The 17085-nt window shown below is 52.8% G+C and overlaps 1 protein-coding gene across 1 annotated transcript in view; it reads right to left on the reverse strand.

Moving 5' to 3' along the window:
• The window catches only part of TCTE1 (t-complex-associated-testis-expressed 1), a gene marked incomplete at its 3' end in the record, with an annotated part of 11081 nt that extends 4749 nt beyond the window's left edge, over positions 1 to 6332 (reverse strand). Inside the window, exons 1-2 of the mRNA XM_017739979.1 lie at positions 6239 to 6332; positions 1914 to 2172 (exon numbers count right to left, since the gene is read on the reverse strand). Of these exons, the coding sequence (XP_017595468.1) occupies positions 1914 to 2097 (184 nt within the window). The remainder of the gene's footprint in view (positions 1 to 1913; positions 2173 to 6238) is intronic.
• Positions 6333 to 17085: the final 10753 nt, after the last annotated feature.

Genomic DNA, 17085 nt, shown 5'->3' on the forward strand with positions numbered 1-17085 from the left:
CCTCTTTCCCCGGAGTCTCTTTCCCAGTGCTTGCCCTAAATCTCAGATGTCTTTTCTGGTAGAAGTTCTTTGTGACAAGAAATGCCAGAGAAAAGCCACTTGTACTCACACCATGAATATCTGGTTACGTATACACAGTTGTGTTGAGTAACAGAAATCATCAGTGGAGAGACCTGTCTGTGCATGGGAAACCAGATTATGAAACACAAAGTGGGGTTAGCTTTATATTTCCTCTGTTTCTGTGGCATTCCCTTCCTAAGAACACTGACAGTTTTACCACAGCCTCTTCCTGGAGTCTATTTTTCAGTGTCCTACAGCTGACACTGCAGTGACCTTCTCTGCTGAGTCCCACGACACAAGCAGAGGTGGGACACATATGGGCAGGGCTGGACTAGCTTCACTCGGGCTCCCTCAGGCCACACTGTGGGCAAGGTGCAGCCTCACAGCTCAGGTAACAGCACGAGGGTCCCCATGACAATGAGCACACTGCTTTTATGCGTGCACAATGCAGGTCCCATGCATTTGGCATCAAACTGAATGATCAGGCTGATAGGGCTGCAAGGGTGTCCCAGCTCACACCTGTTGCTTCCAAGGAGACCGGGGGATGGGCAACCCGGTGTGCCACGATCTTCCCAGAAAGCGTGTCCTGCAAGGAACAACTCTTCCAGGAGCAGTGTCCTGCAAGGAACAACTCTTCCAGGAGTGGTGGCAGGCCTCCCTGGGCAGCAGGTGATTTCAGCAAGTGTAGCGATTTCTCAGCTACAAGTGATTCCAGCTCTTGTGATTCAGCTCTTTGTGAAATCACCCAAGGCGAACTCGGGGACAGAGAGACAGGAGCCTTTTACAGCAGTTCCCCAGAGGCAGCCTTTATTGTCCAGCAGCCCCTGTGAAGGGGTGGCTAGGGCCAAGGCTGCCTACATCAGGGCTAGGGGGCAGAGGTTATATGGGGTAGGCAGGGGGTGGGGTAGAAACCAACTAGTCAACTGGGTTCAGGCTATCACCATATAGAAACAAGGCATGCTGGGGGTGGTTCACTTTCTCGCCATGACCCAGAGGAAGGTTGCTTATCTCTGGGGAAGATCATCTTGCCCTCAGACCTCTCTTCTCCAAGGGAGAGCAGAGGGCTCTTGTGCTAAGGGCTCCCAGCCCTCCACACAGACCCTCAAGTACCATCAGCTCCTGGCATAAGGCAGCACTGAGCTCCTCTGTACTGTCTTACAGTCCCAGTGTGGACATTGCCTTAAAACTATCTTTGGTCTTTGCTGCCACTTCACTGAGTCAGCCAAAAAGACAGGTAGGCCCTTTTTTGCCCCTCCCAGTCAGTTCTCAGACGAGATATGCTTCTTCTGTTTTGCTGTGTTTCATCAGTCCACCTGCTTCAAAAGCACATTCCCTGCCTGAGGATATAACTTGTCACATCACCACCAAAAGCCATGGAGGAGGGCTGAGCCTGTGAGTACAATACTGAGATGATAGCTCCTCTGGGCAGGGAGCAATTCTCCATCTCTTTGTACAGCACTCAGTACAGGGCTCCATCCTCGAGCGCTGCCCTAATGTGTATATGAATCAAGAGCAGGAAACAGCAACTCCACAGCCCCGGTCATGGTTGAGGTGAGTCCAAAAGAGCATGGATGGAAGAAGATGTTATAGAACAAGGTCAGGACAGAGTCCCATCCTGGACAGCAACCCAGAGGACTACAGCCATCACTGGAGTATACAAGTGCATACTTAGCAACTAAACAGTTTGTTTAACTGGCTGCCCAAGGGGATATTTCTCCCCATCTGTTCCTTCGGCAGGGCTGGGTGCCACACTCTGCCTTTCAGATGCATCTGCCTGCCTTGTTGACCCTCTGCTCTCTGGGACTGACCCTCTCTCTCTCCATGTGCCCTAGAGTAAATGTGCTCCCACTTACTTTCAAAATTGTGAACGATGTGCTGGATGCAGAGCTCAGTGAGGTGGGGGACAGTGACCAGGGACCAACTGGGATCCTCAGTGATGCAGCGGCGTGTGTAGAATGAGCCATCAGTGAGGTTGGCCTGAGGTGGACATGATGGGGGAATGGCTGTGCTCTTGTCACCAGCTGCTGGCTGCTGCATCCTGCTCAGGACGTAGTTCTCCTTCAGGAGAAGCGAGGGGAAAATTCCTTGAGAGAGTCACCACCACGTGTCTGCCTGCAAAAGAAAAAGGCAGCTTTAGAAAGAAGCCAGCAATAAGAATGGTCAGCTCACACTGCTGTCCTGTAACACACTTGACCTTTGCCTGCCTCCTCTGCTTTGGGCTGGAAGCACTGCAGCCAAACAACTATTACTCAGCCTCATCTTTATACCCTGCCCTGTGCAAAGAGGTCTCTAGGCACCACATGCAATAAGGAGATAATAACGTGGTGCTAATTCAGAGTGTTGTTGAAGAGGATGGACGGGAATTGATTGTTTACTGTCTTTCCAATAAAAGTAATAGGGGAAGATGGCAGGAGCTGGGTGTAAATCAAAGGGTTCTTCATACAGGCTGCAGCTGAACTGGGGAATTCCTTGCCACAGGATGTTGTGGATGCTAGGAGTCTGTGCAGACTCTAGGAAAAGTCCATGCAAGAGAAACCCTTTGAGAAGGATGAAATGCACAGAAGTCATGTGGCTCAGAGTGAGCAGCTGAACACAGCCGGAGGTGGGGAGAGTGCTGGAGGAAAGAACACACACTTGCATTGCTTTTCTACTCTTCTCTAGGTGTCTGTTTCTAGCCACTGTCAGACATGGGTGTTTGGGCCAGCTATGCCCTGCTTTGATCCAGTATGCCTGTTCTAATGACTCTCTAAAGACAGATGCTTTACAGGTGAATACATTATAAGTGTATTCTTTTCCTGCTTTCTTCATTATTCTCCAGCTGAACTCCTTCCAAATATCCATTAACTGATGAGATGGCTCAGACCTGTTCAGACCACACTGAGCCTAAACAGATATGAGCTAAAAGCCTGGAGCAGAAGGAAGGATGCCTGGTCCTATTAACTTTGCAGAGCTTTCCCAGACCAAAGTTTTCCATTTGCTGTTTCCTATTGCAGCCTCAAGGCCTGCACTCTCAGACATCAGAATCCCACATGTGTGGTTATTGCCTGGAAGTCCTAATGGTTCTCTAACCAGCCAGTCTGAAAGAGGCAGAAAAGACACCAGGAAGGAATCATCCACGTGAGTTCTGGGTTCCACAAGAGCATTTAGGTCTGGTGAGCATCCCCCAGGGCATACAGACCCACACTGATCCTTACTGGGGCTAACTGGACTTAACATGGCTGCAGCACAGGGCTGGGCAGTTCACCAGAGCTGCCCTGCCCTGCCGCAGGAGAGCTAAAAGAATCATGAGACAGAGGTGGATGGCAATGTCAGAGGTGAGAACACCTTCCTGAAAGACCAAGAGGATTCCTCAGGGCAGTGGTGGCCTTGCACCACCATAGGGTCAAAGGATCCTGTGGAAGGATAACTGCCATGTAGTATCTTTGGCCACCATATCCCTCACCTGAAGGATGGTTTGAACCCAACCAGCTCCTTTGTGAGGGATGTGACCCACACAGTGGTCCCTAGACGAACCATTTTAGTCCTTCCTTCCCCTGCACAAGGTTGCTCCCTTCACCTCTGCCTTCCCAGCTTCTGTTGGCACTGCCCTCTCTCTCCCTGAAAGCTTTGGAGCTGGCTTTGCTAGTGTTATTCCCTCTGCTCCTTCCCCCTCCAAAAGGCGTCTGAGGAAGGGCCTGCAAAAGAGGAAAGAGAGGAGATCTGTGAAATGCTGAGGTCTAGAGGAGAGGAGCAAATGATTCATGCTGTGAATATGTCAGCAAAGGCTTCTTCAAATGCACTTGAGGCAGGTCTGAGAGTGACAGTCAGGAAAGGGTGGAGATGGCAGTGGCAGGGCATTCTCTGGCCTAGAGCAGGAGGAGGAAGGGTGCCAAGGGCAGGGAGGCTGTATTTCCTGGGAGGCAGTGGTGTACAGATGACAAAGGTAAAGGCTGTAGAAAAAGGGAGCCTGATCTGAAGAAGGGTGGATGTGGAAGGAGAAGGAATGAGTGATAGGCAGCTGTGAGGAGAGACTGGGAGTCCTTTCCCTGCAAAGCTCCTCATGCCCTAAGGAAGGTGCTACGACGATGGGCCACCTTTCAGGGGGAAGAGAAGAGGCCTGATTCTCCACAGCACATTAACACAGCTGAAAACCAGCTCCTGGTGCTTGATGGACTTCTGTGGAAGGGCAAAACACAGCTAGAAGGCAGTGAGGTGGCATTAATAGAAGTGACTGGGAAAATTGTTTTCTCCTTGCTCAGTCCTTTGTCCTATTCAAAAAGCATCTGTATCATTTTGTCCCCCAGGCCAATCACAGCTAATTGGAGCTTCTGATGGCTTTCCTGACCTTTTGGAAACAATCACTAAAGGCCAGCTGTTGGGGGGAGCCAGTGCAGCATTGGTGGCCTAGGATTATTCCCTGTCTGTTCCAGCAGATGATCCGATTGCCTGTTTACTGAAGGCAGGTTGATTTTCAGAGGGTAGGTAACCCATGGCACATGCAGGGCTGCTGAGTGGGCTCCAAGAGTCAAGGCAGGAGACACAGCTGCCCTGAGGCAGAGCTGTCCAGGCTGCTGAGAAGCTTTCCCTTGATCTGAGCCCCAGAACAAGCCAGCTCAGCTGACTCCACCATCCCTACTTGTCATTCACTATAAGGCCAACAGGAACAAGGCTGCAAAGCATCCAGATCAACCCCATGCCTGTGGTGCCAAGTCTGACACTGAGCCACTGCTCCCAGTATATCCATTGCCACCACGCCAGCATGGTGAACACACCTGCCAGGTGCCCTCACCACCAGTGGAAGGGCCTCCTTCACTGCACACCCTCTCTGCCTTGGCTGCAGGAGTCTCACCCAGCCAGAGCTGACACACCAAGCCAGTTTCCAGAGCCAGGTTTGCTAAGCACATATTTAAACACCGGGAAGCACTGTAATTCACTATCAATAAACCAAGCCAACAGCGTTAATGCACGCTCCTTCCCACCTGCTCTATCAGTCACCTATCCTAAAAAAGATTTATTAGATGATATACAATGAATGGAACCATGTAGTAAATTCCCAGGTTTTGTCATTTAACACCCAGATCAGACTGAAAAGTAAATAATGCTAGAACTTCTTAAAAAAATAAAGGAAATCACACTTCCTTTCCCCAGGAGGAACTGACTGAACAGAAACTGAACAGAACTGAACAGAAACCTACTGACACAATCAAATTATGCTGCTACTAACATGCCTAACAAACCTGCTTCAGCTGAACTTGTTTTGATCTGGAACTAAAAGATTTTTGCTCTTTTCATTAACACCAAATCCCAGAAAGACCAAAAAAGAAGAGCTGCATGGAAACTGGTGACCTTTGGCTGATGCTCCTACCAGCATTACGGAGACCCAATAAATGGAACAACTGTAAACACTGTGTTTACTGGAGAGTTTGTAAGAGCAGGATAAATTATTTCTGAGGGTGGTTATGCTCCAGCCAAGATTGCATTTGCACTGAAGCTCCATCTGCCCATTAATTGAGGAAGCTTTTATGCCACTGCAGCAGCACCCTGAAAATGCCAGTTGTTCTGCAGGTGTGCTGGCCTTTGTGCTGTTACCTGCAGTCCAGGTAAGCCAGCCTGAGTCTGGCTAACACCACTGATCCCACTGACACCTGTGGGGACTTGCCATGCTCTGTGGCACTTCCAAAGCCTAATGCTAAGTGTGCATTAGGACACCATGTTGCAGGCTAATCCAGGGGTTGAGACACTGCAATGAGCTTTAAGTGAGTTAAAAAAAAAAAAAAAAAAAAGACCAAATGAGGAATCTATTTAGCTTCAGATATAATGAAATTTGTCTGTAATGGGAGATTGGGCAGAGTGAGGCCAGCTGGCCATTTGGGAATTTGGTTAATGTCACTGCTGTAATCCAGGCGGTGTGAAGGGCCAAAACTGGTCCTGGATCTATCTCTCTTAGCATGATCTGGGAAGAGCCACTGCCTCAGTGGGATGTCAGAAAAACGAAAGCCCTTTCGGGCCTGAGCACTGCCCACCGCCCCGGCCGCGGAGAACGCCTGGATGCTGCTGAACGCCGCGGCCCCCGCCAGCCCCCCTAGCCCAGCTCCATGGGATGCGGGCCCTGCGCTCCCCCCTGCCAGCCAAGCTCTTCTCCAGAGACCCCGAGAGGGAAGAAAACCCCTTAGCGCGGCCGCTTCGTTACGAATCAGACCTGCGAACTGCCGGGGGAAGAGCCCGGCCACCGGCACTGGGTGCCCCCAGCCCCGGCAACGCGGCGAGAGCACCGGGGCGTCAAACGCGAGGGCCCCTCCATCACGCGGGGCTCGTGGCGAGCGGGGCTCGTGGCGAGCGGGGCTCGTGGCCGGGTCCGGGCCAAGCCCACGCAGGGCGCGGTGCTCCGCGGCCGCTGCCACACGACCTGCCCGCTGCCAGGGCTTGCGGGGCGGCAAGAACCACCAGGAAGGCAGAGGGACGGGATTTGGGATGGCGCAGCCCGTCACCACGCCCCGCTGCAGCTGCTGAGAGTTAGTGTCGGCTCCCTTTTCCAGCACGGAGGAGATGTGTGAGCTCACCACCACGCTCCACGAGTGCTGGGCGGGGTGGGGGGGGCACTTGCCGAAGTCCCGGACGCTCCTGCAGCAACAGCAGCTGCTGTGACACCATGGCATCATGGAAAGAATGGGGCAAGGTATGTATTGTGAATGGTTCGGTACCAGGCAGTGTTCAAAGGGTGAATACATCGCTGTCCTCGAGATACCTGTTTCCTTGCATGTTTGTATTGCTAAAGGTACGCTGTCTGTGCCTAAAATGGGCTTGCTTCAAGGCCTCATATTTTGTGGCAGAATGACATCATAGGAAGGTCTGAGGGGGAGGAAAGCAAATCTGAGAACTCCACTGATGGCAAGAAGATCTTGGTCCATCTGCTGCATGTTTGTCTCTTCTCCTTGACCTGTTTTTTTTTTCATTCTGCCATTGAGCATCCTCTACAGAGGTGGGGAAAGACCAGAACCTTCATCAAGGCACATACCGTGCTGTGGAATATACAGAGTAAACAAAGGGATGAAAACATGCATCTCCTCTTTCCCATATCTAAGCACTGCAGTATTTGCCAGCCTGAAACGTGTCTTTCTTTTACTTCTTTGGAATGCTGATGCACTCAGTAGCGGGCACAAGAGGAGTGCAGCCAGCCTGTGCCCTGTGGGAGCATACATAACACTGGTGCCAGCTCTCATGATAGTCCTGCAAGTCCCATAATAGCTGGCAGTTTTAGGAAGCTGTGCTGACTTTCATATAAAATTTACCTCCTGGTCATGAAGAAGATTTTAAAAACATGATCCCAGATCACCCAAAAGGCTCAGCAACAAAACAGTAAATGCAAAGAGGCATAGATTGAAAACAAAAAGGGTCAAGACTCTGAGGCTTCCTTTGTGAGTTTCAAAGATGGGAAGTTAGACCTTGGCAGCAATGTACTTCTTTTTCTAGGTGTGGCCTGATTCTGTCACTCAGCTCCCCAGAAGACAGTGACAGCACCTGTGAGTCAAGCTGGTGTTGAACACAGTGGGGGTGTCAGAAGCCTTGTAAAGCCCTTCACAAACGCTGGCCTCACACTGGCCATGTTACTCCTGGGAACACATCTCCAGGGCTTTTGAGACCTTGAAAAGCAGAAATGAGAGCAACATAAAACTAGAGATATTTTCTCTTGCAGTGATTTCCATGTACACATTTGGCCAGACTCCTGAACTGCAAAGGAGATAGCCAAGCCAGATCCAGAGAAATAGCCCCCCTGAGTTGCCTGCATAACAATGATCAATTTCTGAGCTGAGCCTTCAGCAAACCATCAACACTGAGGTTTTTAGCCCACCTCACAGCTATTATAATGCAAATGTCATGTTTTGGACACTTCATGGTCCCATGGAGTCTGCCCAGTCATTGATTCCCAGAGACAACAGTGCCCGATATTATGGTCTGTTGTCAAAAGGAGTGTAGACATCAGTGCTGTTCCCAGTGGGGTGTGCAGTGGCAGCTGCTCCTTAAATGCTGTGGAGTAGGGATGCAGCGTAAAACACTGCATCCATTCCCATCCCCACTGCTGACATCTGAGAGTGGGGATGAGGGAAGGTGCTGCTTCCTGGTCCTAGTGACTAAAGCAATGTCCTACCAGCAGACCCCAGGTGCCCTCCGTATCCCTCCAGCTGCCAGGTCTCAGATTTCCCCCAGAGAGCACCTGTGATGGTGTTGTGCATTATCAGCTCTGCCAGCTTTGCCTGGAGTCGGAGGACAGTGTAACAACAGTCAAACCTCATATCACAACAAATAAATTGGACAGAAGCCAGGTCCTGCAGTGCCTTGTGTCGGAGGAACATATCCCACAGGGCATCTTCTGCTGCTAATGTGAAGGTTCAGGTGCTGTTCTGGAAACAGAGCTATGGCTGTAGGGTGACAACCTTTTTTAGTGTCCCAGCATGATGGGCTAGAAACGTTATCCTCCCTGGCTTTGCCCAGCCACCAACACACCCTGCAGCCAAGCACTTCTCCCTCTCCCTCTCCCTCTCCCTCTCTCTCTCCCTCTCTCTCTCCCTCTTCTTCTCTCCTTCTCTCCCTCTCTTCTTCTCTCCAGTGGCACCAGCACCAGCTGTCTCCTCAGGGACTGCAGGAACATGTCTGGTGAGCTTTCTGCCCACAGCAAGTAGCAGGCTGTTTGTTTGCAGTGGCAGCTGGAGGTAGAAGGAGTGGAAAAAACCCCTCTCTGTGCACATGTCCTCCTGGTCAGCTCTGCTAGAGCATCTCCTGCAGCCCCCTGTGTCCTCACATCACACCATGATGGCCAGAAGTCACCAAACCAGTCCAGGATGTAATTTCATTTGAGTCCTGTACTCCATGTGGGGCAGCCTCTCTAGCTGATGCCCCTAGCAAGGTAACCTCCATCTGTCAGATGTGGTTCATCTCTCCGTGGGGAAGAACCATGGGCACAGCTGAAGGTCAGGTTTGAGAGGAGCCCATTGGTGTTTGATGTCTGCCTGACACCAAAGGGATTCATTAGGGTAGGAGCCAAGGTTTGTCCTTGGCACTGGTGGAGTCCTCTTTCATGAATGGCTTCTACCCTTTCAATGAGGAGCACAGAAATTGCCAAAACTGGGCGCGACTCAGAAAATTGAGCATGCTGAGGAGCAGGAACTGGCTCCAAAGCTCTATTTCCAGGCCTTCCTCTGGCTGGCTCCCTGCAGCTCTTGCTGAAAAACACTGCTTACAAGCAGCTAGCAGTTCCTGGAGTCCTGGGGGAAGCAGCAAAACAAATGACATCCTGGAAGGAGGAAAACTGCCCCTGTACAGCCAGTGCTGAAGGATGGGTGAGAAGGATGCTCTCTGTGCTGCTGCTCTCCCAAAGCTTTCTGCTCTCCCTGGGTCCCAGCAGGAACCATGCAGCTGCTGACAGCTATTAATAGATGGGGAGAACGTGGGCTCTTTTTCCTACTGCTTCCTGGGATGAATGGTAATTACCCTTAATGAGACTGGATTTGGTTCTACCTCCTACCTTCCAGCCCCCTTGCCTGTGCTGGCAGGGAGAGACCAACCCATCTGCTGCCTGCACTGGTTCTGTGGGGAGCAAAGATTGACAGCAGGAGTGGAGGATCATCTCCCCGGGACATCCCACCGGCCTTGCTTGTGGATGCTGGGCACAGGGCAGGAGGCAGAACCCACCAGCTGACAGGCTGCAGCAGCTCCCCTCAGCCTGGCCTTTCCAGTGGCACACAGGAGCCCCGTGGGGGGTGAGATAAAGGATCCCACCCCAGGCTGAGGGTGCGGGTGGCTTGGATGCTCTCTCTTTGAGATTAATTAAAGAAACAAAACGGGGGAATAATCAGGGGATTTGGCCTGTGCTATGGTTGGCATCCCCATCATCATGCATCACCCCAAGGTTTGTGAAAAGAGGTATCCTTCCTCCCTTGCTGGTGTAAAACCAGTCCCAGAATATTCCTCGACTTTGCCCCCATCTCCCACAGGGCACAGTCTAGCTGCCGTAGGGTCAATCAGGATATGATCTGCACGAGGGGGGAGGTTTTGTTCTTCTCACACCACTGCACCTCTGGCCTGAACTCTAAAGGTGGAAGGTTTCCTCCATTCAGGTTACTTCAAAAACACTGCATAAATAGTGCAGGAGGTCTTCTCCATCTACTGGGAGACTGTGCCTCCTAGGAATCACCTCCAAGTAGATGGAAGCAAATGTAGATGGCTGTTAAATCTTTCTTGTACATCCCAGACTCTGGCTCTGGGCAGGACATCCTCTGCATTAGTGTTTGCCCAAGATGCTTGCTAAGGCTGCACTTCACTAATCCCACCTCTGTGCTGTCCTGCCCACCTGAACAGCCACAGTGCCTCAGTGTATCCGTACTGCTCCCTGAAAACTTAGATTTTTCCTCACTTGGTTCGGCTTAGCAGCTGGTAACACTGTCCACCATGGGAACCCCTTCCCTTCACCAACCCTTGCTGCTTGCAGCAGGGAGAGAGGAAAAAGGCTGTGCCATCTTGCCAAGCTGAAACTTCCCAGGCAAGACAGTTTATTTGCCTCTTAGTTTTTAATTAATTTTTTTTTCCAGATCATATGTTTTCTTGACTGAATCAAAAAAAGCTTCCTGCAGGCAGGATCTGTGCCCACGGTCCTACTGGTTCCCATTTGCAAACCCCTGCCCCTTGCTTCTGGAGCCCTTTCTTTTTCCCTCTCTCTGAGATCCCTCCAACGTCAGACCAGAAGTTCCAAGTCCCTCTGCTGACTCCCACTCAGCCCCTTGTGTTACATCCAAGTGCCAGATGGCCCTCTAGGCTCAGGAAGGAGCTGTGCCAGGCTCCCCTCCCTTTCTCTCCACCCTTCAATCTACGGAAAAGAGACAGAGAACCAGCACTGCCAGATTTCAGGCTGCCGTGTTTGTGCCAGCTTCTGTGGTCTTCAGCCCCAGTTGTGGTGGGATTGACATGGGACATCCTGGCACAACCCTGGAGCAAGGGGTGCCAGGGAAGAGAGGACCTACTCTGAAGCTCCTCTCTGTGCCCAGCTCTGTGTTATAACTAACAACCGATGCCGGGGACACAGCCACAGCCACTGCTTCCTCCATGCTCCCCTGGCCCTGCTTCCGTCCTTTCTTGTTGGAAAATTTCTTGTTTGTCTGGGGTTGCTCACCAGCACTGGGTAACTGGCTGCAAGGGTAGGTGCAGGTCTGCAGGTCTGAAAGTTTAGCAAGCTCCTCTTGGGCAGGACAAGTGCCCAGGCCCCCTATATTGAAATGAGGAGGAGGAGGGGAAAAGCAGAGCAACTCTCCTACCAGAAAGTGGGTCACAGAGGCTGTGGGCAGCAGAAACACCCTGTTTGTGAGCTCTGCTGGGAGCATGGGGCTGTGTTTGGACAGCAAAAGGAACTTGGGAAGGATGTGCTCAGATATTCCCAGCCTTTCTGCTTCAGATAGCTGCATTAGCACAGTGTCTGCTGCTTTTGGCTCAGAACTGGCTGGCCCCTTGAGTAATCCCTCCTTTCCTGGAGGGACTCTGGCACTTTTTCCTGGTTCTTCTTGATACTCAGGGATGGGCATCTCCATTAGCAATGCCTGGGCTCTAGGGTCTCTGCTGTCACTACTCTGTCACAGCAATCCCCACAGGTCCTGTCCCTGGAGCATGTGTCTCCTCACTGCCAGGTTGCTGTCGCTCAGCTCCTCGGAGGCGATGTGGAAGACACATCCCTTAGCAGAGTCCAGGAGGAGACATGCACGGAAGATACGAGATGCATCATGCTGCAAGAGGGCAGGTCATGAGGGAGGTAGTTAATACAGAAACGCCAAGATGTTGCTAGCCCTCCTCCTCAATTCCTGGTGGATGGGGTGCTGTTGTGTCCTTGCTGTGGCCAGCTTCCCTCAGTTGTGCTGGTCACATTCTGCCCTGCCCTATCCACATGGCTGCTGGCTGCAGGGCTCTGTGACATGGAGGCATCAGCACTCGACAAACCTGGCAGCGGGCGCGTGAGCCAGGCTGGGGTGCCATGCGGGAGAGGAGAGCTGGCTGCATATTTGATTGGAGGAGGGAAAGCTTCTAGTTAGTGAGTTCTATTCCTGTCTGGGCTTGTTGCAGACTTCACGACATTCAGAGCAGGTGTGAAGCTTTTCCCTTACCAGGCTGGGGATGAGAGTTAGTGGGAGGCTGTTTCCCAGCACTCTCATGGAGATGATCCATTGGTTTTGCATGGTCCCTTTTTTCCACAGGATGGTCCATGATTTGCATTTTAACTTGTGACTCTGTGTCATTCCCTTCCCTACCCCAATTTCCACCTCTCCTTTTTGTGCTGTATTTAGATAAATCCAAGTGCTTGTGAGCCTGTAGGTGCTCTAGAGGGATGTGAAGCAGGATTGGGTCCTACAGCACAGGCAGTGCACATGAAAACCCCAGGGCAGGCAGTGCAGCCTCCTTCCATTGTGTGGCCACCAGAAAGCAGCTCAGAGGTCTATGGTCCTGGTTATATTTGAAATGAGGGCAACATCCCTGCTTGCCTTATTTACCTCCAAGGCCAGCTTGGCTGTGATATCCCGTGCAGAGAGACAACCAACATGCCTCACAGGTAGAGACCCCTTCCCTTGGAGCTGGGGATGCTCCCTGGATCCTGACCCACAGAAGGAGAGGAGTGGGAAGGGGATCAGCTGGGCTGCGTGGGCTGGGGAGGTGGGGGCACCTGGGGAAGGAGGCACATTTTCCATCTCTCAGAGCCTTGGTGTGCCCCAGGAGCAGCTCCATGTATCTTGTATCAGGAGCTGCAGGGCCTGGTGTAGGGCAACTTGCAGGAGCAGGAGGGGGCCCTGTTCACTCCATCACAGCGAGAACAATGTCGGGGCGGTCGCTGTGGTGGGAGCTGGACGCTGATGGGATAGGACAGCCAAGGGCTGCTGAGTCGGCACTGTCCTTTGGTGCCCTCTTCCCAACCCAGCGGAGCCCAGCACCGGTGGAGCTGTGGAGCTGCCAGCTGCCATCACTGTCCCTCCAGAGCCATGCTCTGTGACAGATCTGCTTCCTGCTGCTGCACCCAGCTCCCGGGCACTCCCTGGCCTCACTGCAGGGGCTGGGGGCCATGGCAGAGCCACAGTCCCCTTGGTGTTCCCTTTCAGGGCGAGGCTGGTGGAGCAGGGCCCCAAAGCATCTTGCTGTGTGCTGTGGGGAGCTGTGTGCCTGCTGCCAGATGCCCCCTGCTCCAACTCTCTGCCACTGCCTCCCTGAAAGTCTCTGCCGTGTCCAGCAGCACTGCAGGGCAGCTCAGGGAGAATCACTGCGCTTCCCTCTTGTGCCCCATCGCTGCATCCAGATTACACTGGCAAAGGAGCTGGGCTGACATGCTGCAGGCTGTGCCTGCAGCTGCTGGACACGGCTGTCTGGAAACCCTACATCTGAGGATTTGTTCAGGGGTCAGAGATTGCCTGATGCCTGCAGGGTGCTTTTGAACCCACAAGGAACAACCTGGAGTGTTCCCAAGGACTTCTGCAGTGCCAGCAATGTGCCAAGCCCAGCTGCTGCCTCTGTGCCTCGTCTGTCCCTGGGTTATGCCTTGTGGTGCTTCCTCCCTCCTTTCCATCCCTGCTTCTAAGTCCAGCTGTCCCCCTCTACTGCAAGACCTGTGGCTCTGCCTGCTAGGGCCAACTCATCCTGCTCAGCTGTGGTTTTTGGCTGCACTGCTTGGTGGGTCTCTTCTTCTTCCATCTCCCTGGCTGAGTGCCTGGGGTGATGCTGCTCCCCCAGGGCAGGAACCCCAGCTGCAGAGCCCTCACTTGCTGTCTTTTCAACAAAGAAATGCCAGTGTGCGAGCTCCATGGCCCTCAGATGTGGACAGGGGGGTCTCTTCTCCCAGACCCTCCCTCTGGCAGGGAGTGGTGGTGCCCATGGTGGGGACACCCCAGACATCCCAGCTCATCCTGCTGCTGCAGTGCTGTGAAAGCCAGCAACTCTTGGGTCACTCTTGGGGCAAGCAGCTCCAGCAGGAAACTCTCCTGGCTCTCTGGATGTCCGGTCTGTTCCAGGTGGGTGATTCCTGTGCTTCTAACAAGGCAGGGGAAGAAAATTAAAAGCCCAAGTGAGCAAAGCAGCCAGGCTGAGCCAGGAAATGTCAGAAATGCCTCTGTCAACACTGCAGCTGAAACAAGCAGGCAGGCAGGCAGCTTCTTAATTATTGATGGTGCTTATAAATAAATGCTGGGACAGGGAGGAGAAGGTTATAACAGAGCAGAGAAGCCACTTCTGGGTGGGGGAGGGAACCTGAGAACTTGCTTGTTTTAAAGGTCATTTAGTTTTGCCTCTGTTTCCCCTTTTTTCTGTGAAACTCAGTGATATTTGAGTCGGTGGATTATCTTCCTTGGGTGTCTTCTTCTTGCACCTGCCTAACCTGGCCAGCCAGGAGGAGGAGAGAGGAAAGACAGCAGTGAGAGAAAGAAGGGGGAGGGAGGAAGGGAGGAAACACTGTGTGGAATGTGGGACAAACAGGCAAACGAGGAGACAACAAAATTAGTAGAGCAGCAAATCCCAACCCGAGTGTAAATAATTTTTCACCATGTGAAAAGAAGGTCTACGTAGGCTCAGATTTATCATCCTGTTCCTGGAGCTCAAGCCCAGGCAACCTCTGATGCAAAGCAAGAGGAAAGTGCGTGACATGAGGCTGGGCAGGGACTAGAAGGAGATGCAGGGATCTTGGTTGGGGACTGGAATAGTAACCCAGTGTCTGCATAGCCTCAGGGACTTTTGCAGCAGGCTCAGGGTGGAGTGTCCCAGAAAAACCAGACCATCTGATGGCAATAGTTCTGGGATAGGGATCCCACAGCCAGCTGAAAACACAAGGAGGGGTTTTGGGTTAGGATTTTGGACTGGAATTACAGCAGTACTTTGAGACTGACAGCCCCCATGGGAGTTTTAAGTGACTGTATGGTAGGGCTTCACAACTCCAGAAACTCCCCAGCTTACAAAAGTGAACACACAGGCACTGGGTGCAATAGGGACTCAGGCACAATGGAGCTCCTTCTAGTCTACACCACAGCAGACCCTACAGGGTCACCTTCCACCCCCCACCCAGTCTCAAGGGAGCCATTACATGTGGTGGGCAGCAGCACCCCAGTGCCTGGGGTGGGTTGTGGGTATAGCTTTGGGTATAGCTTTGCTCATCTTTCCACTGGGGCCTGCCATGGTTGCACACCTGCAGGATGAGCAGCTCTGCAGTGCACGGGAGATGCAGCAGCACGTGGCTCTCTGGATGCAGACTGGGTAATACCATGGCAGCCTCTCTGCATTCCCTCTGTGCTGACACCCTGGGACCCTGCAGCCACCCTCCAGTGACGCAGAATGACATCAATAAATCAAAATTGAGGCCTCGATGGAAATGGGCTGCTCCCTGTCAGGAGGGCGGGCTCAGTAGCAGGGTGCTCCTGACAACAGTTGGGGTGGCGATGGGGAGCAGATGTAGGGGGAAGCAGAAGCATTCTCCCAGCCCTGTGGGTTTACCTGGTGCTTTCTGGAGGAGAGAGGAGGTTTGGGATGCAGCTGAGCAAGTCACGCCTCCCTGCAAGTGGCATGGAAACGCCAGCTGCAATCCAGGCTGAGGAGCTGAATGCAAAGTGCCAGTGCTCTCATGCAGGGAACCAGCTGGCCGTGAAGGGCACGCTGCAAAGGCGGGCTGCTGGGATTCCCCAGGAAATGCCTCTCCTGCCTCCTTGGGCACTCAGCATGTGGCTGTGGACAGCGTTCTCCTGCAGTGGAAACTTCCTTCTCCCCAAAAATGCTCCCCAGAAGCTGGGGACCCAGGGTTGGAGGGGTAATTCAGCCATGGGCCTGTCCCTGCCCAGCCCATGGTGCCTGTCCCACAGCTGAATTCCTCTAGCACAGAGCCATTCCCTCCTTTCCCAAGCATCTGGGATGTGGAAGGTGAGCAGCAGCACCAGCTCTACGTAGCCCTGAGCTGCTCCCAAGGGATGGGAACTCTCGCCTCACCGTGGGTGCCAAGTCCATGGCTCCCCTCCGCAGCCTCGTGTGTGCTGTGCAGGAGCTGCCCACGAGTGGGTGCTGGCTGCTGCAGGAGCAGGGAGCTCACAGTGCAGGGCAGCGTGAGGGTGAGAGCCTGCAAACATAACCCAGAATCCCACAGATACGTGGATGTGTGGCTTCCTGGATTACACGTGTACATGTGGGATGTGACCAGCTCAGTGCACACTACCACTACGCAGGCAGAATCACAGAATCATAGAACAGTTTGGGTTGGGAAGAACCTTTAAAGGTCACCTCTGGTTCCCTGCCCCTGCAGTGCTCTCTCTCCCTGCAGGGCTCAGCTTGGACATGCTACATTACGTTCGGTGTCTCTGGGAGACGGCTCAGCTCCAGCTGTGAGGGACCAAGCCCCACAGCTTTTGAGCCTGTGGCTCAGCAAGCTGTTAACATGGCTCAGCCCTGATACTACCACCACAATCCCAGGACCTTCCTGAAGGGAGTCCTATGGCACCCAAGGTGCAGCATGTCAAGACCCTTGGGACAAGCAGCTTGTCCCAGGGCTTGGGGTGGCAGAGGTGCCTAGAGAGAGCTGGGCTTCTCCCAGATACTGTGTGCCAACCTCCCACTCTTCAGCCCAGGCTACTGAGAGTGAAGCTCCTGGACCAAGTGCATGAGAAGAGACGTGCAAGTACTTTCTGCTCCCCTTTTGCCAATGTCAGGTAGTTGCTTGGGGTTGAGGCTGGCAAGCCCTTGCATTGCAGGTGCCCTTAAGGGACCTCGGGGTCCATCTGGCCTTATGAAGGTGTTGCCAACCTGACAGCACACGCTCACAGCAAAAACCCCATCATCTTTTAATTAGTTTCCCACTTCCTGCTGTCCCTTCTGTGTGCATTGTGTTTGGAGGTGCAAATGTATGCCCAGGATGCTGCTTGCACCTTAGCTCTTTGATGTTTGTAAGGGAATGCAGGCTGCAATTTTGGCCAGAGAACTCTATTTCAAACTTGTTTCACTTCCTGAAGCCTTCGCAGCTGAGCATTGCCTGCCCTGCTGCTGACATACAGGGCACACCAG

This window comes from Corvus brachyrhynchos, unplaced genomic scaffold (genome assembly GCF_000691975.1).
Source record: "Corvus brachyrhynchos isolate BGI_N302 unplaced genomic scaffold, ASM69197v1 scaffold31, whole genome shotgun sequence".
Taxonomy (NCBI): domain Eukaryota; kingdom Metazoa; phylum Chordata; class Aves; order Passeriformes; family Corvidae; genus Corvus; species Corvus brachyrhynchos.